The sequence below is a fragment of the Chaetura pelagica genome, unplaced genomic scaffold (assembly GCF_000747805.2).
Source record: "Chaetura pelagica isolate M959 unplaced genomic scaffold, ChaPel_1.0 scaffold20, whole genome shotgun sequence".
NCBI classification, from domain to species: Eukaryota; Metazoa; Chordata; class Aves; order Apodiformes; family Apodidae; genus Chaetura; species Chaetura pelagica.
The window spans coordinates 1,302,591-1,329,850 of record NW_009951958.1 but is presented as its reverse complement, the minus strand read 5'-3'; the positions used below and the strand labels follow the sequence as shown (position 1 = coordinate 1,329,850).

Genomic DNA, 27,260 nt, shown 5'->3' with positions numbered 1-27,260 from the left:
TGGAAGATCAAAGTTTATTTTCTTTTACTACCAGCATACAAAAAAAAACATATTGCACATCAAACAACCAAAACAAAAATAAAAATACTCTACTAATGACTAACATATGTAGTTTATACAGAATAAACTTTCTGGAAATTGATCTTTTCAGTAGTTCAGGTTATGTCTTAATGGACATGACTAATTCAGCTTAGTGTTAACTAAAGCTATGTTTGATTTTTAAATACTGTACAGTTTAATAAATAAACCAAACAAAGCCTCAATGTAGAACAGTCACTGCCAATGTCACCCAGTATCCCTGCAGATTATGAGAATTTAACAAATGTATTCCAGTGGTCTGCAGATTTTTCCTCTACATACAGCATTTAAAAAACATGTATTAAAACAGACCAGTTTCCAGACTAAACTAATGGAGAAATTACATTTCAGTGCAAAATATTTTAGACTGCATTTCTTTCTAGTATTCCTCAGGTGAAGAAGTGGTTGCATATTATTAAAAATGTAACAAAAGCAGCTAATGCTTTCATAAAGAGTATTATGTTAGGGATCCCCCTCACATCTTTGCCGTATTTTGAAAACAAAATAACATTTCCTATAGCCAGCAATTTTGTTTATTTAAATGTTACATATACTATCTCAAGGCACATCTGATGATATATTTATAACACAGTAGGTGTCAAAGTATGTTTAACATATGATTTCTTCAGGATCCCTCCCCTTTCTGTATTCCAAAATGGAGGAACTGAAAGTGCGGTGTCAAGACTGGCGATCCATATTCTATCTTTGGCAAGCTTATACAAGCACTATTTTAAATGTAATGTAAAAGAACTGTAAACTAGGAACTTCAGTTTATGAAACACCATTCAGCACTGCTTCTTCCTGTTTATTTCCATCCTCCTGAACGGTAACTTTCTTTTCATCAGGACTGTGCTGTAGTTTAGAAGGCTCATCCCCAGAAGCTGTAGCAGGACCATTCACTGCCTTTTCAGAAGGGCTGTTTTCATCAATTGCGTCTTTTGCCTTGGAAAACCAAAACCAAGAGAACAGTAAGAATTCCACAGAAATCTAGAGAATGTTATCCAATTCCCTCTGGCTCACACAGGGACTTTGCAATAGGCAACATGTCTAGTCTGTGCCAGTATCCTGTCACAACATCCCATTACTGACCTTGTCACTTATACAAAACTTCTGTATCAGACACCTCTGAGGAAATTAGGCCAGGGTGGCCATGGAACAGCAAACCCCAGCATGCCCAGAACGTTTTACTTCACAATTTCAGTTTGCCTAAGCCAATGAAGAATATGACCAAAAAGCTGAGTTTTACATCCCTTTCAAAGTCTCTTATAAGATTAGATTTTGTTAATCATATATAGCAATGGATCCGTCTTATTGTCCTAAACTCCAATATCACTTGTGGCAATAAGTTCAATGTCAATGAGTATGTTACGTAATGCCACTCTGATCCTTTAAGGAGACCACATCTCAAATTACAATCTTTCTAACATTAATTCCTTCTATAATAGTCTGGAGAAGTCACTCAACTTTCTACCTAGTGACCTATATTTATAAGGTTTTCAGGCTTAGTTCTCAAGACTCACTCATGGATAATTTTCACATTTTATTACATAATGCTACAATAGTAAGTGTAGTCTTTTAAAATGCATAAAAATGTAATTTGAGCATTACACTTGTCACTAAAGTCTGCAATCACAGTCCACAAGCTCATGTCTGTTCTTTTTACTCTGAGCCATTTTTGCTTTTAATAATTTATTCTTGAACTCAAAACACATCTGTAGTCAAATCAGAGTGATCCAAACAAAGCATCCTTCGCTGTTTTGCTGCAAGGAAACAAGAAAAAACATAAATTTTAAGAAAATCTTACCGTTTCTTTCTTGGTTTTGGCTAGTGTCTCCTTAGGAGGGTTTCTTTGTCTACTTTGTGATTCAGCTCGTGATATATAATCAGCTACTGTTACTGTTCAAGGAAAAAAATTACAGTGATGCTCACATCAGAAGTCTAATTCAGCATTAAGCTTCACAGTCTTTTTGTTTGCAAGTCACACTACAACTGGGAAACTCCTCACAAAAGGCCTTCACACTTACAGGTATCACCACTTAGCAAGGATCAATTTGTTTTTGTTAAATACAATTTTCACTAAATCAGTGGTTACATGTTGATCTGAAGGTAGAATATTAATAAAAAAGTAATTTTAGTCCAATTGTAAATTTTATTGGAAAACAAGGGCTTTCTGTACTGGGTTTGAAGAGATCAGTCTGCAGGTTCTTTCAACTAGACTGTTGATGGGGTTCTACTATCTTAAGTAGTAAAGAATTTCACACTAATGAAATAAAAATATGAGAAGAATTGGGGGAGGTTCAGAGTATGGGATCACTTATGATAAAGCAGCATTCAAATCTTTGTTACTTCAGGAAGCAACAGGCAGGAGAACTCAACTGCAATCCACAGAGTTAACTGGGGCTGGTGGGTTAACTGTGGTGTGGGCAGACATTGAAGAGGGTCTGTGTGAGCCTGCATGTGCTCAGAACAGGACAGCCACGTTTGCTCTGCTACTGCTACACTTCCTGGGTACCAGCCAGGGCTTTTCTGACCTTTTCTTCTTAACACCTCAGCACATGTTCTTATAAGCCTGGTTTTGTCTTATCCCACCCTCTTGTAACCACACCGATGGGGAGTTAATTCCATCTTTAGAATACATGGTACTACAGATTTAAATAAACACTCGTATCTTTGATAAGCACATTAGAGTTGGCAAGCATTATCTATGGAACAGTACAGTCAATTATATTTAGTATATCATGCATTCAGGTGAACTATTTTTCTGGATTTAGGACTGATTGTGCTTGAAACCTGCATCAAAATAGGAAGTACAGCACATGAACTTTCTGTGGCAGTAACTGGACTTGTTACAATTGGGCTCTTGCATAATTGTCAAGACAAGTGAGTTTCTGCTCAAGTAGAATTACTTCTTTAAAATGAGGTCTGTATCCAGCTCCTCTGATGTCAAGATGAAGCATGTTTTATGCAGACAGTGTGAGACACCAATTGTTAATATTCACACACGTAGAAGGAGCCCAAAACTTTTAACAATGTAAATCAAATTTCTAAAACACTGAAGTAAACTGTTAGCACATGGGGGAGGGGATGTTCCTTCTGTCTTAATTTCACTCCCTATACACTAAGTATTTATGAAGAGATTAAATTATTAGCAGATTTTCCAGAAAGACAGTATAACTGGCTACCAATGCTCTTGCTGTTGTTTTAAAAAATATTATTATGCAAACTGAAAATGGTATCTTGAACAAACACATCAACAGGAAAAAAGAAAATCTTGTTTGGGAAATTTTGTTTTGTTCTCAGAATACTCAGATTTAGAAAAAAAAAATCATTGCTGATGTATAGATGACTAACTTCTCCTCATGCTGCTGTCTGAAATTAGTGTCTTAGAAATAAAAGCTGAAATGAATTTTTATTTTTTCCTCTAATTTATAGTCATACCACTGTTATGAAAATAGAATGCTGAGAAGTAATGGGTTAACTTAGGGGGTTTATTTTAGGGGCTTGGAGTATTTGTGGTTTTTTTCCTGCCCATAAATTTTAATTAGTGTAACTCAACAAATCTTTCTCCTTAATCAGATGCTGTATGAACACCACAGATACAAAGAAGACAAATATGGATGGAATTTTGAGCCTGTCATTTTAGGAGCCCTTCTGTTCTACCTTAGCCATGTATGTACAAGCGTTTTCTAAGTAGGGCATGACACTGAAAATCAGCTAGTTCACCTTTAACATTTCAAGTGTTAGTACACACAAAAGAAATGCAACAAGCCACAACGAAAAACTGGAAACATGCAATTTCATTTAAAATCCTCCTCCTTCCCACCCTCAATTTGTGGCTGACTTGGAGATACTCCCAGCAGCAGAGGACTGGCAGCAGCAGTTTGATACGGGCACGGGCCTGGCAGAGCCCAGGTGAGCTCCCTCACTCTGCTCTGCCAGGGCACCCGCATCCTGCCACCAGCCCACCTCTGGGCCCCTCAGCCAGTGCTGAAAAGGTTGTGTCACATTCAATGCAAGTGCATAGATGCAAGTGAGTGCAGATCATTAACGTCCACGCTGCTCTTGACCCTGAACCACTGAACTCAACAGCAGTCTGGCTGTTGACTTCAATGAGAATTGGATCAGAAGCACAACTTGTATGTCCAAGCAAAAAGTTAGACATTATAAATTAGTTTCATTAGGCAGATTAAGAACTTGTATAAGTTCTCCTAGTAGAAGAAAATCTTTCATCTTTATCTAGTAGTCTTATTAGTTATTGAGTAACCTTTTGACATTATGCAGCTCTATGTAAAACAGCAGACACAACATTCTCTCATGCTTTTGACCTGAGATTACCCACAGCTCCACTCGAATTACCTGGCTGTCTATCTTCTGCCTGACCCCTGAAGCGACGCCTGCGGCTACGATTGCGTCGCTGGGGTTTTTTGTCACTATCATCTGCAATTGCAAAGTTTACCATGAACTATTTCTGACGATAAAATAAATAAATTCTTCAGCAGTTTCAGCATGGGGCATTTAAAATTGCTTCTGTTAAAGAGACAGGCTAAGTAAGACAGGCTGAAAGAAAAACAGAATACTGAAAGCATACATAATAATGCAAAAGCTAATTTTACTTCTTTGCTCTTGGCTCATTAAAACATTTAGGCATATGCTTAATGACCTCAGATTTCATTTATTAAATAAGTAACCATGTGTCAAATTTCAGCCACATAAACCAAGAAAGAACTTTTTTTTCCACATTATTAAGCAAGAAATTATATTCTTGTCTCAGTGAGTATCAAAAAAATTTACTGAGGGGAAGCACTTAAGCAAAAGCTGGGTAGAGACAGCTTGTTCACTTGAACAGCTACTGAAGTAGCTTCCCTGCACCGAGACTGAGGTTAGCAAGGAGAAAACAGAAGGCTGATCCAACAGCACCATTTCTATCAAAGAGCAGAACTAATGGCAAACAACAACTTAGTCTTTGGTGTCTCTGTCTGACAAGTATTTTTACAAAAGAGACATGAAAATACTAGTGGAGCTCAGTAAACAGATTTCATGGCAGAGCCACGGAAGGAGTCCTTCTTTAATCAGACAGCAAACTTTAACAGAACAATGATTCGTCACTAACAAAAATGAACAAGTGCTTCACTACACTTCCAGGACAAATGTGTTGTCCATGTTAACAAAAATGAACAAGTGCTTCACTACACTTACATGGACAACACATTTGTCCTGGGACAATCACCCAACTGTTTACATACCTAAACCATTCTCATTAACAGAAGCTGTATCAGACTCTGTCATTCCATCCATAAGAACAGCATCCTCATCGGTCCTTCGCCGGCGTGACCTCCTGCGGCGGTTACTGCTGTGGTGAGATTCACTAGCATCCGTATCCACTGTCTGGTCTGACTCTGTGTTATCCAGCAAGCTGTAAGGGTTGCTGTCTGGATCTTTGAGCACTGAACAAACAAAAAGTTTGCATCTAAGATGCTGTCTTTGCATATAATTTCATTTCCAGGCTGACTTACATCTGCGTTTGGAAGTTTCACAATATGAAAGCAAGCTTAAGAAAAGGTGTAGTACACAGAACTATGGTAACCATGATTCCATACTGATTCTTCTGACTCTAACCCAACAGTTAAGTCCTCTGAGGCACCACAGCAGGCACTTGTATTCTTTCATCACAAAGATTTTCAAGGTGACATTTTACTCAAAACTGCTAAACATGTAAAATACAGCCTTGACTTCATAGCAGCATGGTACTTCTGACACAAATGAAATGTTATCAACTAGCAGAGTCAAATTCTGATAAAACATTTACTAACTTCCATTCTGAAATTTCTTCTCTCGTTCTGCAGCTAAACACAAGCGTAACTTGGAAGGCAGCCACAGGGAACATGCCAAAGATTTCTCAACTTTGATGATACCATTATTGTGTGTGTGGTAGAGGAAGGAAATGAAGATCGTCATAAGCAGAAAATACAAATCTAACACCATACTGCATGACAAGAAACTATCACACAACTCTACTGACATCCCAGTGCATGAAAATGTAAATGTAAAAATGGAGCATTTAAAATAAGAAGAGATTATACAGAAAACTGTCAGGAACAAAACCTAAATTCCAAATACACTTCAAACACAGTACCAGAGCTAATGGATGACTTGCCACCACGAGGTCCACCACGCCCACGGCCTCCAGATACACTACGTCCTCGTCCTCCAGGACGTCGCCTATTATCACGCTGCTGTCTGCTTTCTCTGTCATCTTCTCCTGCCAAGGACCAGTCACTAAGTTCATCTTTTCTCTCAGATTCTGTTTCAGAGGGATTAGAGAGCTCAGAGTTTGTACCTTTGCACAAGAAGGAAAAGAAAATTGGAAATGAGTATGGAATTTGGGATTATATTCTGGTTTCAGATTCTCACAAAAGTCTTTCAACCAGCATAGCTAGTTAATATATACACACATTTTACACAGAAATGTATAAATATAATAATTAAATATATTATTATATGTTTATAAAATAATACAAATGTATTTATATGTATTAATTTATAAAATATAAAAAGGTATGCACATATAAAATACTGAGCATAAATTACCTATGCTTAAGATTCTCAACCTAAGTTTTTTTTTTGCAATGACATGCAAAATAAGGACTCAAGATTACCAAAACTGTAATTTATGTACACAGATAAATCAAGGATTAAGGAGTATTTCCTCTCTTTGTGTATACACTGCAGGCATTTGGTGCAGTTTCTAGGCAACTTCTCTGAAATTCCCAAGGACAACTTTATAGCTGAAGGTGGTTGCTAAGCAACCTCTTCTTGCTGTTGTAATGCTGCTTGAACAATTTAACTGTTTATATTAAATACTGTCCATTATGTCCCACTGTCTCTGAGCTACCAAACCCACACAGCTTTTTACTACTTAAAAATTCAACATCTACCATTTTAAGCATCCAGGAACATTCCCTACTAACCATTCTAGAATAAAGAAATTTAGACTCATACGGTTCTAAGATGCAATTCTTGCTATTTTTGGGGAAAGGGAAGCTTCATAAATCAAAGTCGGTGATAAACATAAACAAATCGAACAACTTTCATTACAGCTTAGTCAAACAGTTCATTGGGAAACCATAAAGAAGGAAGTTACAAACATTAGCATTACCATTAGGATCAACCTGACCAACATGGCATGTTCCTGATGATCCTGGAAGCTACAGTCAGTGAAAGACTGTAAAAATCAAGAACTTGTATGATTTTATAACAGTAACATGTAAATGATAAAGAGTAACTTACTGTATTGAACAGATACATTTTTTTCTGTTGAGAGGAGCACCTATGTTTCTTTGTGAAATACACCCATATTCAAATGCAGTCAGTCTCCATTTCAGGAGCTGCTGAATGAAAAGGGGATGCGCACTCCTCTAGGGACTTGAACAGCAGTTGCTTGTTCATTTAAAAAGACATCAGCATATCTCACTACACTGCAAACAAATCCAGTTAGTTTTAGTTCCTGACCAAACTGAAAAAAAAAAAACAACAAAAAAATCCCAAAAAACAGAATTTTGTGCTGTCTCAATTTTAAATTATTTGTGTTTTCAAAAATACATTTGTAAGGCAGCCATGATCAGATAAACAATTTTTCTCTAATTCGATCTTCAATTTATTCTCTTACTTGTGTCTCCTGAAGAGTGTCCATCTGTAGCTCTTCCCCAGCACTGTAGGATGTAACTACTACTGCTGAAGGACAAGATCTTACCAGAGTTCAGCTTGTTAATTTTCTCAATTTAAAACTTCAACAAGAATGTAAATCTAATTAAGTGCTTTGATCTATGTAAAAATATAAAATGGCAATTCTGATTTTTCAACCCTGCCTTCACACAACTACAATGAACACAAAGAAATCTAGAGACAGTTAATGGATTCTAAAGCACACTGTGGATATGCTGCATAAACGTTCAAGCAAACTGACCGTAACCAGATGTGTAATTGGGGCCCCTGCGGCCTCTCCCTCTGCCGCTGTAGGATCTGGAGCCTTGCACTGAGGAGAGGGTGCTCTCGTCAGTGGTGTAACCCTTCTCTTTCTCAGGAACTCTAGCAGAAGAAGGTCTGAAACCCATACCAATCTGGCGCAACTGTTCATCAATCTGGAGCCTTTCCAACCTTAGCTGTTCTACCTCCTACATAAAAGGAAACAAAAAAAATGGATGACAAAGAAATGTTTTAACTCCTCACAAAATGCCATCATCTGTCCAGTCATTGTAAAGACTAGCATTGCTGTAGGAGAGTTAGCACCAACTTCAAAGTAACTGCAAATAACGAAATTCAACTAAGGGTTCTGCCATCTCTGGGGAAGAAATCTAAAACCTCCCTTAGAAACAGTCTTCCAGCATGGTGATCTATTACTACCTTGATTAACTACACTTTACCACATTTCCTAATCACTTTTTTTTAAAAAAAAGAAAACTGAAAAAGTTACATGATTCCAATTAATTTATTTTTTTCCGTTAGGTAAACACCACAACTCCATGTAAATCCAACTAATCTAAATGGATAATTGTTCTAACATGACGCAGTATTACACTGTGTTACAACTAGAAATTCCATCCTATCCCAACAGAGCTTCAAACTCAGAACGGCAGAACATTAGCTGCCACATAAACCAGTGTTTACTGTCCAGTCCTCCAACACCAACAATACTTATTGCCTATAAGTATTTGAAGGCCTCCATAACACCACCGGGCAAGGGGTAGGGTGAAGGCACCAAACCTTAAATCCTAATATTTAGAGGTACAGTTTATCAACTGAAAATCTCACCAAAGCTGTTGCTCAAGAATTCTGTTACTTCAAACAATTCAAGACTCCTTCTGAAACACACTTACCTTTAGATAGGCGATGTGGTATTCTAAAAGAACTTGGACATTTCCAATGCTTTCTTTAGTACCAACAAATACAAACGGTACCATTCCCTACAGAAACAAAATGTCAAATCTTATTTTCAGGAAGAGCCATATCAACTAAACAATGCTGTTTAAATTATTAAAAAAAAATTGTTTAAATTACAAAAGTGAGAGAAACAAGCAAGACAGCAACCGGATCTTGCACCGCATGGATGCACTAGCTCAAACTGTGGCAAAAATAGGGGCTTTATATGTTAGGTACTTCAGCTTTCTCAACAACCTATTCTTCAGGTTAAGGTAACTTGACAGTATTTTTATTACCCCCCCACCCTCAACACAACTGCTGTGTGTTCATCACAGTAGGTGTGCAGAAGCATTAAACCAACTTTAAAAGGTGAAGCAGCTTTAGAATATAACATCTTATGTTCTCATATATTTTAAACATGCAAACACTATTAACACTATCCCAAATTAAAGTACATACGGGAGAAAGATTTTACAAAAAAGTCTTGCTTCAATAGCAAAAAACCTTTCTTGAATTGTTTCATATAAAATTTACTGCAAGATGCCAGTCTGAAAAAACTTCAGAATCTCTAAAACGCCAAAAAAGTTATAAACTGGCTTTGTTAAATATTCATAAGCATCTATCCTAGAAAACTACCCCTATCACAGACACCCTGTTTTTGTGACATGGACATCACCACTATTACAGGTTGGCCATGAATAAAAAAAGGGTGCATGGGCCATGAAGACTGTGTTTATAAACTGGAGAATGATACAGAGATGAAGCAGTGATGCCTTTCTAATGCTGTAAGGTAGGACTTGAACTAATTTGAGTCATGCCCCTGAAATTCTCACCTTCTGCATCTCTTTTCCTACATGCTCTTTTTAAAAGATTCTACATTGCTGGTTTTGAAAATAAAAACCCGATCATAGGAAGAAAGAATGAAGTACTTACATCTTCACGGGGGAGTTTATTTTCATTATCTCCTTCAATTCTCACCCTGACGACTCCAGACTTGTCTACAATCTCCTGAATCACTTTTCCATTTTTTCCAATAACTTTTCCTTCAGAGGGCAAGAATGGTTAATTTTGAACCCATGTGCAAAATATTTTAAAGGGTTTCTTCATACTTTAAGTTATGTATAGCATAACTGTAACAACCACCTGACTCTCCTTTACCATTTGCTTTGTTTCAAAGTTTTCTCCTACTTCAAAGAGGTACCAAAAAACCCCTAAGAAAACCTCACACTGTGAGAGAAGAGGTGAAAACTTCCCAAGCCAACCTACATACATATGCACAGAATGACAAGTATTGATGAAGATGACCACTACATACAGGTTTCAAATAGGACCAGACTAAGAGTAAAACTGCACAAGAGTTTTGCAAATGCCTCTTAAATTTACATATCAAAATTATTTTAAACCCCTGGCTCCACATGTACCCTCAATCTTTCTTGTATTTTTGACAGGTATATACAATACATGTTTGTTGGGATCCTCTTAAAAAAAAAGTAATTGTCCTGTAATTGTTTTATGAAAATGAATTTTGCCTTTACAACAAATATGAGTACTACCTGTACTTCCTGTATTACCTTAAAAACTTTATTTTGAGATCATGTGTGGGGTCTAAACCAAACAGTTCTTCAGAACTTTTCTTTTTAAATCTCAAAATTAATAGTTTGCTCTCTTGCTTAATCATTTTAGCTCTTCCTTAAAGTTATGCAGAAATATTTCTCTATCCCAGTGACAAATATCTGGCAATTAAATACATTCATGTTTAAATTATGAGTAAAGGAAAGTAGAACCTCTGAAAAAAGTGGGTGTAACAGACAACAGTATGTGGCAGAGTTGTTCCTAAGAAACTTCCTGATATAAACATGACACAAAGTGCAAAAAGCATTAAAAATTGTTTCCTCATCTTCAACCCTTTCAGGGTTGTGGCTTGTTTTTTTTGGTTTTGTTTTGTTTTTTTAAAGTTTCCATCTTTAAAAAGCATGATACAGATAATAATTTTGTATACCTAGAATTTCATTTTGCATAGTGATCCTGTTACCACTACTAAAATAAACCACAGTCATTACAGTGGTAGGCATTTCTCTATAGATAATCATTAGTCAATATCCAGGGAAAAGTCCTCAGTGCCAAAGAGCTTCAAGTTGCCAAAACTGGCAGTTAAGTAGATGGCATCTGCTCTCTTGTACAAACTAGCAAACGATCTGAATTTTAAAACAAGCTTTAACATTTGGGAGATGAGAGAATCATTAGCCGACATTAGGTACATAATTTGCAAAGGCCCTATTAAAAATAACTGAACAAACAACAAATCCCCAAACACTACACTTTGGTCAAGTTATAAAGCCTTGGAAGAAGTTTTTTAGGACTTTGTACATGAAGTCTTTAAATACATAGGTTATAATATGTAAGCTCTAAGCCCAACACCACAGGAGTTTAAAGAACAGCTTTTAATTTCTGCTTTGGATCATCTAAACTGCTGCTGAATCAGGTACACCACCTGCAGCCCCTGACAAAGCCTTCATACTTGCACTGCCTGTGAGCTGGGAATGCAGATGAGGAAGCTTCCAGACTGGGAGAGCACAACAAGCACGCTAAGAGGAGCAGAACAAGGGAAATGAAAGGAGTACCCTGTGAAGACTGGACTGGGGAAAGACACGTTTTTCTCTTGAAGGGGAACAGAGATTAACCCCAGCTTGACACAGCCTGTGACACAGAAGCTGCCATAATATGCATTTACAAGGTTTGGGAAGCTACACCTTCACAAAACTGAAAAATGGAAAAATGTCCATTTGCAGCCTCAGGATGAGACAGCCAAGCACTGCCATTTACACAGCAGCTCAACACCAGCAACCACCACCTCTAACAAGTCTGAACCCTGAAGGGAGCAGTAGCATGACACATCTTGCATCACTCTTGCAACACAAGTGTAGTACTCCCATATTAAATTTTAGAATTTAGTTTCAGCACTTTGAAGTAGTCAATGTAGCAACAAATTTTTTTACTAGAACCTGAACTTCAAATATTGCAATTAGATACTACAAGTCTGTCATAAAATAATTTTAAGCATTAAAATCCTAAGAAGGTAGTATACATGAATAATATATAGAATTTCTTCCTAATTCCCTAATACGTATAGTTTTAAAAGATTATTCACTTCCCACTTAAATGGAGAAATCAAATATAGTACTGGCATCTAAATCTTTGCAGTTGTGCTAATTAGGCTCCCTTTCTCCACGTTTTCAAGTTTTAGCAGTATTACATACCAACAAGATTTCTGGGAACTTGAATAAAATCCTCCACAAATTCCAGGTAACTTCTAGCCTTTTTTACTGCTTCAGCAGTCTAGAAATGAATTTAGAAAATTGAGGTTATTTGTGAATATAGTATGTTAAAAATAAAACCTGTAGTACCAGCTGCAAGTCTTCTAAACAAACATTTTCAAAACAAGAGGAACAGAGGTAAGATTACTCCAGCTTTGAACTAAATGTTGAAGAAATAATTGAGTAAAATGCCCAGAAACAAAATTCAGTAGCAACACAAAGCATCAGTAATTAATGTAACAACATTTTCCATACTATTTTAAGACATTTAAAAATAAACTCTGCAACACATAACGACTAAACCTCAGACGTAAAATACTTAACAGATGCATCTTGAAGCAGTTTCTGGTAGACATTAATTGGGGAACACCAGCATTATATTATTTTTCTCCAAAGTCCACTGGCTTTATCCTGGCTCAAACCAGGACATCAAGACACAATTTTCAAATCTAGAATCCACGTATTAAAAAAATCAATTTAATCATTATCACAGAGATTCTGTACTGAAAAAAAATAATTTTGAAAGATGTCCTACCAGCATTAATAGAACTTCAGCTTACAAGAGTACTACATTAAAATAACTTTGGATCATGCATCTCATTTCATCTGATGTTGCAGTGAATGAGCAGTTGCATGGCTAAGATTAGATGGGCAAGCCATAAATTTATAATTTAACCTCTGCATTTTCCTCTAGACTGCCTTGGAAGCATCCAGTTTTTCTCCACAGGAACTGCACTACTGTTGATATAATCAGTAATATAAATCTGATTTTAACATCATTTATGTGCAGTACCCCATGACATTTCACAGAGCACCACATGTGGAAAAATGGGGAAGGAGAAAACAGATTTTAGACTCATTTGTGTCTTGACAGTATTTAAAGATTACATAACCTGATAAAATTAAAGACATTTCATGTTCAATGGCAATCTCTCTACAGAACTTTACAGGCTCACTCTAAGCAGTAAATGGCTTTACAGTCTTCTCCATAAGAACACTGTGCTGATTTTTCAGAACAGCCTAAATAAACAGCAATTAAAGTTCTCTCCTCTATATAATTTCTGCTCTCTTACTCAACATTCAAGAGAACAGATAGAAAACAACAAAAATAGTCACAGAACCTCTTGTAACCAATAGATTCAGTTTGCAGGCAAATGTTAATAGCAAGTACTGTTTGCAAATACACAGTAACCCACAGTGGATAAAATGCTACCAAAACCATAACAGCAGCTACTCCTCTGGGTGTGCACACACACACAACCCACTTGTATCTCCAGGAAAGGGTGCCTCTGCAGAAAGGCTCAGAGGTTATGTTCGGAGCACAGTGCTCAACAGGGGAATTTGGCAGTGATCAGGGAAACCGGAGTCAAAGGAGCAGCAGCAGTTCAGGAAGGCACCAGGGTGTACAGACACAACACATAGACAGCCTGTTCAAAACTGGTTACAGGTAGGAAATTTTCTGTTTCTCTACAAAAATTCTTCTGTTTCTCTCCTTTATGCCTGACAGGAAACTAAGGCTGAATAATATGCACCTTCAAACAAACTCCCATAACTGCAGATGCATTACACTAATGCAAACTGAACCCAACCATGATGGCTTAAATGGTGTCTGAAACCAACGAATCTGTCCTCATCCTGTATCACCTCTACATTGCAAACAATACTACCACCAAGGCACTGTCCTTCCACAATGTGGGTTTCTGGCCACGGTTCATCTACGTTTTACATGGTAGGACAATGTAATTGGTTAGTGGACAGAACTCCCATAAATGTGCTCTTACAGCTTTATTATTAAATGATAGAAGTTGACAGTTAATTGAGACTATACAGGTGCTGAAATGAGAAACAGCTTCAAATCAGCAACAGCAAAAGCGCAGAATTAAGGAATAAGTATCAGCATCCAGTCAGCTTTTGAGTACAGTTTCCATTTTGCACTTAATGCCTTAGCCCATTCATCTGTCTTTTTTTTAGGCAACACATGAAATAAGACAACTACCTGCTCCTGTATCTTTCAAATAAATTACAGAAGACCCAGAAGAACAAAAAAATTAAAACCTCTACTTCTGGCAGAGACCACCATGATTGCAAGAGAAACATGGGCAAATTGGATTTCAGGATAATGAAACAAGCAATAAAGCATGGAAAATAGATGAAGAGAAAGTCATTGGCTATGCTGAATACTCAAAGCAACTGCTAACATGATACAAACGTCAACACACAGAAGTTATTTTTCACCTTCAATGAACTCCACAAATAATGAGAGCTCACAATGTCCTGCTCAGAGGTATGTTTATCAATCTTTTCCCCAAATAAAGATGAAGGAACAGTAATTGCTTTCACAGAAACAGAGTCAGGATAAGAAAATCAACAACTGCCATTAACTGCAGCTCTTCAGTGCACCCACAGCATATCAGCACTTTGCCACAAGTGCTCAATTTCTGTGGAAGTACAACCCATGTGACTCACTCATACCCCAACCTGACATAGCTTACAAAGCTGATTGGGACAATGTATTCTCAGTTCCTTGCAGTTAGTAATCCTGAAAAGTAATTTCTCTCTCTCTAAAAATTTGTGTGTGCATGGATTAGAGACCCCAAAGAATTCCAGTTACTAGTAACTACCTTTCTAACTTTGAACTGCAATCAATACATCTATTCATGCTCTGGCTACTTCACATCCATGTTGCTTGAACAGTCTTTCAATAGAAAGGCTAAATACAGGGTATTTCTCTAATCTCAGCCTTCTATCTACCATATTTGCAGCAGAAAAGTTCTAAACCAGTGTGAAAAAAGGACTGCATGGCTGCATATTTTAGGGAAAATGTTTTGTAACAGTCACTAACACAGATCTAGTGGCTACAGGCTAGAGGAGTGCACTCCTGTTGTAAACAGTGGATCTGTCCCAGGAGCCTCACGCCAGTTCCGGAAACAAGGTTTTGAAAATTCTCCAAAGTCTTGCTGCTCTTTTAGACCTTCCCTAAAACTAACTCTGGGAATAATTTGAAAAGCCTTATCCCCATGCAGATAAGAACAAAGTCCTCCTAAGTCATGACAGGCTCTTTCCATCATGATACAAATCTTTTTTCAGGAAAATAAAAGATTAAGTCTCCTAGTTCAAATGGAACTGAGCTACTGAGAGTTCCAAGGGGAAACCAACAGGAAAACAAGTAGAAACAGACTCCTAAAAAGCTGGTATAGTTAGGTTCTTCCTAACCTTCTGTCTAAAGGGACTGTTATCACATGGTTAAGTATCTTAAAAAAAACATGTAAGAGGGAAGAATCTCAAACGTTAAAAATAGCACAAGATAGGAATGCAACTGAGTTTTGCCAGTAATTGAGGTCTAAGAGGAGCTTTTCTGTTTCTGATAAGGCTCTAACTTTCTGGGGAAGCAGAAGATTGCAAAAGTAAGGACTCACTGTCCAAGCTCTGAAGTTCACAGTATTGTGGTCTCCATAATAGGTATCACAAGCAGCAATTCAGGCAGAAGGGGAAGGATCAAAAGAACCAAAGTGGTCTTGACCAGACAGAGAAAAAGCATCAACAGCATCCCATACAGTTCAGCTTCCATCCTGATCATCCTTATCATTTATTTAAAATTTATCTACCTCTTCCTTGCCTCAAAGATTCTGGCCAAGGAACATTGAACTTTTATCTGTATGCAGAACATTCACAATGGAAGACTCTCAGCCCCTGACTACAATGTCAAGGATGCTGGATCACTTCTCTCACACATCTCAGCCTAAAATTGTCTGCTCGTGCATTCAGCCACTAGGGCCTGGCTGCTTGACTTCAGCTGAAAAGAGGCAAAAAGAGTATACAAGGCTACCCAGGTGCCAACAGCCTTGTTACACGGAATACTTTGGTTTCCTGGCTTTTTTAGAAGCAGCTATCACTTCCAGGAAGGAGAAGCCTGGATGTGTCTAAAGGCATTTTTACTTAGGAGGCATCTGGTATTTATAATCATTGCTGTGCACTACTGTAAGAGGCTGGTGACAGTCATAACCTTTCCACAAGTTTCAGCATGACATCATTCATGTTAAAGAGATGGAAACTACAATACACTACACGTTCTGCTGCATTTAGCTTGTCCAGTTCTTCTTAATGAATAGTGGTATATGATTTACTGGTAGTACTATGTCAAAGAAGGATTTGATGCCACCTTGGTAACATGGAAGTGTTTACAGTTTTCAAAAAAGGATAGAAAACTTCAGAGATACTAAAGAATACAGAAGTTTGTTCTACCCTCAGCAATATCATCATCATATGACTCCTGGATCACAACCAGGTTCTACTCCTGACTTGCATGCAGCTTAATTCAAGACCACAGCTTCCTGAAACAGCACACAATCAAGGATTTATAAATTTGTAACACAAGAGACTTGGGTGTTACTGCACCTGTAGAGTGGTGACAAGGGACAAAAAACCTCAAGAAATTTTCTGACAGGACTCTGGTGACAGTGGCACCCTTGTCACTACTCTTCTCCCTACTGAACGGATCACTGTTCTGGTCCAAAGACCAGCTATATTTCAAGGCACTTGAGAGAGTTAAAAGTACATCAGTTACAGAGTAACACATATGGAGTTAACTTGGAGCAACCCAGCATTATTTTGCCACAACCAGCATAAGCTGCCAAAAAACAGCTAAAAGCAGCAGATACATGCTTTAACACATTTGGCAAGGTCCCTGGAGCTTAAACTAGAAAGCAGAAGGGGGAGAACCAACAAGAACAGCATATGCAGCTTGTAGTGAAAAAAAACCTGATCTAGCAAAATAGCAGCAGAAGATTCTTCTCTCAGGTTGAGCAAGAGGTACAACACAATCACAGAACTTGTGCACCAGTCCAGGGACCGACTAAGACAGAACACATCTCGTGGAGGTCACCACCGCAACGAAGTGTTGTATTTCAATACACATAGCACAGTGTGAACATGCATATTTCCAGATCTCAGTTCTGGGTACAGCTCTCACCACCCGAAAAGCAGATGTAGAGTGAAAATACTTATCAGATTCATACCAAGCTCCTCCCTTACCTCTCCATAGATTCTGAAAGTACCAGTATCCTCCTCAAGTTCAATTGCAGTAACTCCTGGAACCTTTCTGGCTTGTTGTATGTTACTGCCATGTGTTCCTATAGCAAGTCCCATTAAATCTTCTCTGACTACAAATTCCTCATGAAATGCTGCAGCAAGCTGCTTTGTGCACTGAAAGGGAAACAAAGTAAGATTCATTCACATGCACTCAGTGTAATGCACAGTTACATGCTCAGTTTCAAGCAACAAGAACTACAAGCTGTGGCTTACTTCTAAGTGTTTTGTAGCTTCTTCATTTCTTGACATAAGCATAAGTTTGGTACGAATGCTGCGCAAGTGCATGTCACTCAGTATATTCACTCTCTTCACTGTTGCTTCACTGGCAGACTACAAAAGAGAAGGAAGACATTTAACTCTTTAACCAAATCCACATTTAAAGGATAAATCAGGAACCTATTTAAACCAAATCATAAGCATGATATAAATTTCCAGTACTTGCATGGATATTAGTCTTCCTTAAAACAAAGAATGACAAATTCAGCACCAATCTGCAAAATCAACCATTTTCTGTTCTCACTCACAGCATATTTTACACTAAACATTTTGCTGCTGGATGTACACAGAAACTTCTTCACCCTGATGCTCCCCAGATAAGTATCATTCTACCATGTAATAACTTGTCTGTCTGAATGACAGAGCTAAGGAAACATGAAGGGAAAACAATTCTGGACAGTGAGGTTCCAGTGGATAATACAAAGGAAGACTTGTGAAGAGAAACTAATGCTGGGAAGAGACCACGTAATAAGAGAAAACTGTGACCAAAACATCTAAATGAACATTTCCTTAATGGTTATACTGAAGAGGTGAAGTTCTTCATGTGGAAACCCAGCTGTAGGTCAAATTGCACAATGTAATAAAGTACAGGGGAAATCTACTGCTCCAGAGCACAGTAAGCTAGTTAGCTTTGATCCATCTGCACACATCAGTGAAATGGCACTCAGCTGTGGATGACAAAAATCCTCACAAGAAGACTGAAAGCTGCTCCTAAATTTAGGCTGAATGCAGTGAAATACAGGCCAACACCCAAAGATTAAACTAAAACACATCTAGTTACATTATATCTCTCAATTTACTTAGCTTGACCATTTTCCATACAAATATACAGCTGGCTGTATACTTCCCATAAATAATATATTGAAAATTCATGCAACATTTTCACAGAAATAATCACTTACCAGTATTATTAATTGAGCAGTTTCAGCATGATAAAAAATTCGACACGCTCCCACAGCTTTCTTGAAATCTTTATGTGCATTTTCATTAGCACACCTAAGGAGACAATTATTATTTCAAGAAGCTGCATCAAAGCAGAACCTTTGATACCATGATCAGAAACCCAAGAGTATGTCCATAGATTATAGCAAGTGTTCAGAAACTGGAAAATCCCCATTCTACCTAACATGGTGCCAAAGCTTGTTTCTCCTGAAGCTGCCATTTCAAAACCTGCTTTCTGTTCTCACCCCAAAAGCTCAGCAGGGATCCAGTTTCTGAAGCAGCTGCTGCAGCTATAACCATCCTTAAGGTTCTTCATGGACATGTAAATTGGCCTCTAAAATATAACCCAAATAGGGTTTTCCCCCCCTCTTCAAATACAGTAAATGCCTACAAGTGTGCAGAGCTACTCACGCATCTCTCAGATCTTCAGGAACATCCACGGTGCACTTGAAAAAGGTGTTCTTTTTGACAGTTTTATTTTGATTCACAGGTCGGAGTCGTTCGTAAGTGACAATTTCATTGTAAGTGGCATCACAAGCAGCATATTCAATGACATAAAACTGTGGAAGAAATTGATTTGTTTGAAATGGTAACTTCAATAAGGTACAACAAAGACATGATAACATTACCAGTATTACCAAGAACATACAAACTATGAATATATAAACTAAGAAGTGTATCTGAGTTGATATGATGTTACAATTCTACAAAAATGAGGCTAGACATACTTCAGTATCCATCTGACACCTCAGCAAAGTCAGGGCACATCATCAGCATAATTTCAGTCCCACACAAAAGCATATTTGTTTTTTCTCATGCCCATATTACAGGAGGTCTAATTCAAGAAAATACCCAATAATGGGCAAACTACCTGTCAATCATGGAGGATCAAAAGGAAAATAAAGATGTAATATTTTTGATACACACTATCTCAAATTTAGGAAGGGCAGTGATATAAGAAGATTTAGCAGCTACTCATAATCCTCTCCTATGCTTCCAGCCAACATGTTCAAGCACAAAGAAGCTTGTGTGGACAGTATCTGCAAAGCCTGGCTTGGTGTTAGGGATGGAGCCTTCCATCTACTTGCAATTTGGGAGCACAGCAGTACTTTCTTTTTTTCCTCCCTCAAAACTAATATCTGTTTTTGCCAACATACACAATTTACTCAAGTATTACAAAAAAGTAAATCACTAAGGTTGCAATACAGTGCTCTACACACTATTTTCCAATTTAAGTCTTAATCATACAAAGCTGCTTTGAAACAAGCTAAGTGATAATAATGAAAAATAAACACTAACCAGACAACTCTCTGAATCTATGTGTTACTTTGTAGCTGCAAGTCTTTTAAAAGTCAACATATGTTTGACATGTCAAAATACTGACATATGTAAAAGCAAACCAACCAGTGTCTTTCCCCTACACTCAGCAGAAAGACATACATGAAAAAAAGCCCACTGCAACATGCATGGGTAGCTACAGCACGCTGGTTTTAAGGCATATAAATGGACTTCAACCATAGATGAAGTGTACTGCTTTACTTAATTTTTAGCACATAGTTTAATTCAGAAAGTAGGTTTGTTAGAAGTCCTGTTCTTTTTTGTGTATACAGCTCTCCAAGCAACTAAATGACTAATGAGAGTTACTGTCCAGCTATAAAAACACAACACTCAGCTATGTAACAGAGCATGCACCATTCCAAAGTGATCTCAACTTACAATTCTGTTTTGTCATGTTTTGTGTTTGTAGTACTTTATTCATATATTTTTCATCACAAAGACCTTTCATATTTACTGTATTTAGTATAACAATGTGAAATCATTAGTTTTTAAAATAATTTACCTCTCCTTTCATCATTCGAACTTTTGCCAGCCACCAGCCACAGGGTTCTTGGTCATTTGCTCTAGAATAAACCTGAAAGTGAAAATAGTAAGAAACACTGAAAGCACATACAGACATATCAAGAAAGAACAACCTAATTTTCCTAATTTTCATTAAAATTGAACAGTATTCTACAGGAAATTTTTGTATAAATTGAGGAACATGCTTCTTGCACAAATTTTTGTTGTTTTGCACGACAAGGGCTGTGCATACATTTCTGAGAATTCAATATAAACTGCTAAATGAAGATTGAACCTTGGCCTAATGCTAATTCAGGGGCAATTCCTCACTAAATTCAAGCATTGTCTTCACACTGGAAGTCCACACAGAGAACTAACTCCACAATTAAGATTTTTGTTTTGTCTTTGGCTTATCTGATATACCCAAGACTACCGAAATGAAGCAGAAGTTAAACTAATTACTAAATTACTAAATATGCTACAATGAGCTGGGAACAGAACACGCATCTTTTAGTTTCCTGGCTTAATACATCGCTTCTAATTACCAGTTTTTCTCTGTAAAACAGTATAACTCATACAATTTCTTACCAGACTGTACCACGTATTTTAACTAGGTTAAAACTCGTTATCATAAGATTGTTATTACATCTCCATATGAAAACATTTACAGCAGTTGCATTCCAGATAAAAAAAAACAAAACAACTACTCAGTTTTGTTTCTAATTCTGAAACATTTTTAGCTATTTTAAGTTTCAGAGAAAGTTCCATTGGTGTTTCCATGAAAAATATAAAATTTCAGCTTCACTGAAAGCAAAAAAATCCATTCTTGGAGACACCATTTTAAATGCACCATTTTAAATCTTCACTTTGGTGGTGTAATTACAATCACCACTGCTGCCTTGAGTGGACAGTGATGTATCATGATGTATACACACACCTAACTGATAGTTCATTCATCAGGACAGTTCATTAGGATACACTCACCTCCACTTCATCTCCTTCACCAATTTCTTTCTTGATATCAGGGGGTGGTGGTAATCTGACTTCATTAAAGGGTACCTGGCGCTCTGGTTGCCAACTGAAAGTTGAAGAGACATTACACATTATTTCTAGATTTTTCCTGTTGTTTTCTTGTTTTCATTTTTAGAACTCTTGAGTTTAGTTAAAACTCACTCTTTTCATATCATCAAGTCTGTTTCTTCACTGCTAGAAAGCAAACCTTACAAGCAAAAAAACAAAATAATCCTGTCAAGACAAAAATAGTTATCTGGGAACATATCTAATGACAAAACCATTTTTACATTAGCTGAAAATGTAACTTGATTGTGTTCACTAAATGTCTTTCGTAAAACCCCAGCGAAAGATTATTACACAATGTACTTACATTTCTGCATTTATACAGATATAAGCTCATTTTTGCAGTCCACCACTTCTTCACCTCATACTTAACACTTCAATTGCTCACAACTGATTTTTAAAGTGTTCCCAGAAAATCTGACTCTGAGCATTAAAAGAACTTATTTCTACCTACAATCTTGTTAACACTTCCTAATAAGTGTTCAGGTCAAAACATACTTTTACATCTGCTTACCAATACAAATTGCTACCAGGCATATAAAATTAAACGTTTACCTTGTTGTACAGAAAGACTAGTTATTTTATCTTAGCTCGATCTAAAAAACATTTTACTTGTAGAAGTGTTATCTTTTGGGTGCATTTTATTAAGACTACCAGAGCAGTTTGCATCCTGTGTTATCCTGAAATTCCTTTTCCTTCTGCTCCGGAAGTCTCATAACACTATCAGCTGTTCCTCACTCGTTCTAGTCAGAAACCCAACTGAAGACCCTCTATACAGGCTGAAATAAAACCAGGGGAAAAACCACAACCAAAAATCTTATTAAGTTAGACTATGAGAAGGACTTTGACAACATCTGTCAAAGCATGTCCCTAATTTAAGTCCATCACAACCAAAGGTCATATCAGATACAGACAGGATCCAGAACCAACTTATGTCAGCTAAAATTACTGCAAATCTTTTGTTTTTTGCTTACTTCTAAAACATGCAGAAAGAGCAGCCTATGTTAGTACAACAAGTCTCAGTATTAAGAGCTGAGGGCACTTTACAACTTTCTGCACAACAAATACATTACTGGATTTATCTGGAAACAGAGCTTATGCTCAAGTACCTCATGTAATGAAGACGGGAGGTACTCATATGGTTTTGCTCTAGCCATGACTATACACTTTATTTTTAACTATAGTGAAACCTTGGAAATCAAGTAAAACACATGAAGATTATGCATAGCTTTTGTTGAAGTTGGAAGGCATTTTGATTCAACAATTTATTTAAGTCCCATTCTGTTTGGCAGATACGGTGAAGGGGGCTAGCAAAACATCACCTGCAATCCAATTGCCCTTGTTGCAACTGTAAGAGTCATTAAACTTAGGTTCTGGATTTTTCCTTCCCCTCCCCACCTGTATGAACTTATTACCCTCACAGATGCAAAGGCAAATATCAATACTATGCCCTACATCACAGGACATATAAAACTTAACTTCTGTTTAGAAACACTATGAGCATAACAAACACAACTGAACAACAGAACCAAAAATGCTGCAAACTCAAATGAGCTGCTGAAGTCTTCTTGAGAATTTCAGCTGTGCCTTGTAGTTACAGGATCTAGCAAATGGAAGCTTACAGAAAGTTATAAAGTGTCCATAATGAGATGCTACTATTAGAGACGCCTTGTATCTTCAATAAAATCCACCTGAAGCTGCATTAGGCTAATTTTGGTTCTGACTCTAATCATCACAACCAGCTCCATCAACAACAAGCACACAGGCCAATTATGACTTACCCCTATCAGCTGCAACATGTTTTGGTATTTTTTATTAAAATAGCTGAAAACCACACAGAAGACTCAGTTCCCAGAATATGAGCAAAGTTTTGATGGCTAAAAGTCCAAAACTGACTCATAATCGTCAAAAGGATTATCCCAAATGCCTGGCACAAATTACAGAAAAGGGAGGTGCATGCTTCTTTCAATGGAGAAGTCTTTCTTTCAATGTGGCTGCTTCAAACACCAATCAGCCCCTATGGAACTGCACCTCAAGATCCAATTTTCTCTCTTATAGGGTAATAAAAGTTTCTAGCTCCTGAAGCTTCTGTGTTCATTCTCTGCCTCCTTATCTCCAAAAAAACATTTCTTAAAAGACTCAAATATATCTGCCCAGAGATTAATTATTGCTACAGCCACAAAATCTTCATTAACATTCTGTGCTAGTACACCAACTTTGGGAACCTTACAATAGCTGTAGATAGACTGGTTAATAATAGCAGGAACTACAACCTGACAATTCAGACTCCCTTTAGTGGAGTAGATGCGTTTACTTTGTTAGCACTGATGACTATCACAACAGAATGATGTATTCAGGACAGGACACCCTTGCCAATTTTGATTCTACTAAAGCCCTTATGAATTTAACTCTCTAAAAAGGGTAATAATTTACCAGATTTACATCACAGAATAATTTGACTAGAATTGTATACACACTTCCAGCTAATATCTGTTTTTTGTCAACAACACACTTGACATATATTGTAGCCCATCCTTTTTGAAACACTGCTGCTGCTGCCAGACTTTCTGTAAAACACATGGATACTAAACACTGGAGATGTGTTTGCCAACAATTAGACTCCTGCTGGGGACCACAGGCACTTCCTCTAGCTCACTCCGCTTCTGAAATGAAAGTGTAAGATAGAAGGCTCTTTGCCTTCAAAGCATAAACAGAAGTGATATGGATGTTAATACAAAACTAAGGATGTCACATTTCCTCAGATCATGGATAGGATGAAGGACCCAATTGTTTTTTTCTGTTTGTTGGGTTTTGGGGCGGGGGTACCCAGGAGACAGTAACAACTCCCATAACCACCACAGTAAGTGGTAGTTATGGTTGCCACTTCATCTTCTAACTATTTGTCATAAAAGAAGGGCTATAAAACACAAGCTGCCAAGTAAAAAACACTGGACTTTGCAGGGTAAACCCTAAGATTACTTCATTCTACCTCCTAGAATTAATTTTTATACACTTGTATATATGTATACACAATACACCTATACATGTATGTAGGATACACATACACACTCTAGGATTACATATACAGGACTACAAAATACCATTTATAAAGACATTTACATGCTCTCTAGTATTACCTTTATTAGCCAGAATTCTTTATTATAGAAAGGCTCAAAGGCTAATCTACAGGTTGGTGCTCGCAGAGTTTAGTAACAATTTTCACATCAAAAGCTGACAGAGTTTTAGGATTTCCATCTAGCTACTGCAAGGGAAATAGGGAAGAGGATGAAGCTCCCAGAATATCTTAAAATTAGCCTTGGAGTCTCCCAAGTAATCCAAGGTGTTATCAGTCTGAAGGCTGAACAACAAGTATTCATTTGAACTTTATCATTCCATAGATTATCTTTGACTCGCCGCTGCAAGTCCCTAGTAGCACTGCTGTGTTTAGGTACTAAATGAAAAGGGCCTCATGGATAACTTCCTGCAGATTTGCACTTTTTTTCACTTTAAAAAATAGGGTATTTAGACTGGATATGTACATATATTTATTTCCTTAATAGTTAAAAAGGAAAATCAATCACTGTCAGGAAACTTCATTGTCAGGAAACTTCTATCTATTTCTCTCCGGTTGAGAACACTGGTCACTCTTCAGTTTAGACATACAGAGACTTGCTTATTTAATAGAAGTACTCTGGTATTTTCCATCTTTTTCTGCTTTAGTGTAAGAGTATCAGGACACTGACTATTATTTTAATTAAATTTGGCTGTCACAAACAATACTAAAGATACCAAAAACATGCAGTGGACTAACCAATGAGCTGAATTCTGATCCAGCATTCAAGAAAATAGTTTATGGAGACTGAACAGAGTAGTAAGACTGTACTTCTAGAAGTAATGAAATCTTCCTCTTAATGTCAAAACAAACAAATAGAAAACAACACCAAAACCACGAAACGAATATTTTCAATGTTAGGTTGTTACTATGTTTTAAGAAAATACTTACTTGTTTTCAAATACAACTGTGAGCGAGTCCTCATGAACATCTTTGATAAATCCCTAAAATAAAAATATTTTTGTTATAAGGAGGCATATGTAATCAAAGTAAGGCAGCCATTTCAATACAGCCTGGAACTAAGCCCAACAGACCACCACTACTAATACAGTTCCAACTTAGGAAGTTCCAGGACGTGATCCCACTGTTCACATGAGGTTAATAATATTCTCAGTTGGCTATTCCAAGAAGTACTCTGCACAGAGATTGTTTCAAATGACTGCTCAGATCAGACCAACACATTTACAACTGAAAACTATCAGACATGTATCAGACATTGTTTTATCTATAGGTGTGCAAAACTGTTTGACAGGAAAAATATGTGACAGAACCAGACCCAGGCCAATTAGTATAACTCACACTACAATGTCAAATAGCTGTGCCAAGCACCGTTTGCTTTAAAGGTGTTCTTATCAACCCAAAACTGAATGCCAAACAATTGTCCTTCAGAAGGTATGGCAGCATATTTGGGTAAAATTTGGCAACACAAGCTGCCATAGAGCCAGTTCTGGTATGGCCTTTCAAGCATGAAATTGTGGACTGTAGAAGGCCAAATACCTGTAGGACCTCACAGGAAAACAGTAACATTTTTTTGTGTCACATTGTTATGATCTCAGGAACAACTAAGGAGAAATCTTCTTTTTCTTTCTTTTGAAAAACAACGGGCTTCTTTAGGGGGCATAAAGACAAAGAATGACCTGGCAGATACAACTGTACTTAAGTATCCATGCAGAAATAGAGTTCCTACATCTCTGGGTTAAGTCAGGCAGGCACAATGCAAAAAAAGCAGAGAAAGGGACAAAATCTTTCAAACTACTCCTGCGTTTGCTATAGCCCAGTATTTGCCCAAGTACAGGAGGTCAAGGAGGAACCCCTAGTTTTAAAGGAGTAAGAATTGCACAGCTATGTTAAGAGAAGTTCCAGGAAATCTGCTGAATGGATTATATCCACTTAAGAAACTGCCAACTGGGGAGGATGAAGAACATATCAACTAAGCAAGGAGCAACTCACCCACAGTGGTATTATGTGTCAGCTCAGGGAAAAACAAATTTTGATATGGGAGATCCCTCAACAAAATGACAGTGAAGGAGCCCATGCTGACAGTTGGCTGCAAAGGTCCTATATAAACACATCTCCTTTTACCTGAATTCATATTTGGGCAAAAATGTGAAGTCACTTGCTCAAAACCTGCTTTCCGGCTCCCTGAGCTCTACTCAAAACCAGCCAGCAACACAGAATACTGGCTCTGGCAGAAAGCACACTGGTAACTCTGAACAAAGCAGGTCACCAGATACCAAAGAAATCACCTCGTTGAACCACCTAGTGTGTTCCTTATAAAATAAATGCTTGCAAAGGCCATCCTGCCACTGTAAGGGAAGGAAGGCAAATCTCCATCTTTGAAAGGTAAGCAACTGAAACAGCTGGCAATACAATACACTCATCATCAGGGACTTTCCCTTTCAATGAAGGTTCTGGATAGATGAACTGAACAGGAACACTGAAGTTATATCTGTTTAAAGATGCAAAGATCTCACAAAATGTTACTTCTTGAAATATGTGTTGGCTAAGAACAGAGTTAAAGCAGAACGTCTACTAAATTTATGCTACCAATGTCCCCTATAAACACATCCCAACATGTGAACGAATTAACATGGTGTGAAGTGCAGGAAGCAGAAGTT

The 27,260-nt window shown here is 37.4% G+C and overlaps 1 protein-coding gene across 3 annotated transcripts; it reads right to left on the bottom strand.

Moving 5' to 3' along the window:
• Positions 1 to 25,582, bottom strand: FXR1 (fragile X mental retardation, autosomal homolog 1). Of its 3 annotated transcripts, XM_009999321.1 has the most exons (17): positions 25,534 to 25,582; positions 21,438 to 21,531; positions 20,455 to 20,526; positions 19,026 to 19,174; positions 18,575 to 18,668; positions 17,610 to 17,726; positions 17,340 to 17,510; positions 12,252 to 12,330; positions 9,928 to 10,037; positions 8,952 to 9,038; positions 8,192 to 8,249; positions 8,042 to 8,104; positions 6,212 to 6,415; positions 5,322 to 5,522; positions 4,435 to 4,515; positions 1,883 to 1,974; positions 1 to 1,020 (listed from the first exon to the last, which is right to left on the bottom strand). In XM_009999321.1, the coding sequence occupies exons 3-17, from the start codon at positions 20,467 to 20,469 to the stop codon at positions 850 to 852; spliced, it is 1,692 nt and encodes a 563-aa protein (XP_009997623.1). In that variant the 5' UTR covers positions 20,470 to 20,526; positions 21,438 to 21,531; positions 25,534 to 25,582; the 3' UTR covers positions 1 to 849. The 3 variants fall into 3 exon arrangements, with proteins under 3 accessions (XP_009997623.1, XP_009997609.1, XP_009997616.1); XM_009999307.1 differs by having other exon boundaries at positions 8,042 to 8,249; XM_009999314.1 differs by lacking the exon at positions 4,435 to 4,515.
• Positions 25,583 to 27,260: the final 1,678 nt, after the last annotated feature.

What these genes read in the sequence shown, in the direction of transcription:
- FXR1 (XM_009999307.1), bottom strand. An exon ending in TGTTAATGAGAATGGTTTAG is followed by an intron (nt 4,516 to 5,321) that starts GTATGTAAACAG and finishes TTGCAATTGCAG; the next exon opens with ATGATAGTGACAAAAAACCC. An exon ending in GGCAGAAGATAGACAGCCAG is followed by an intron (nt 1,975 to 4,434) that starts GTAATTCGAGTG and finishes TTCCTTGAACAG; the next exon opens with TAACAGTAGCTGATTATATA.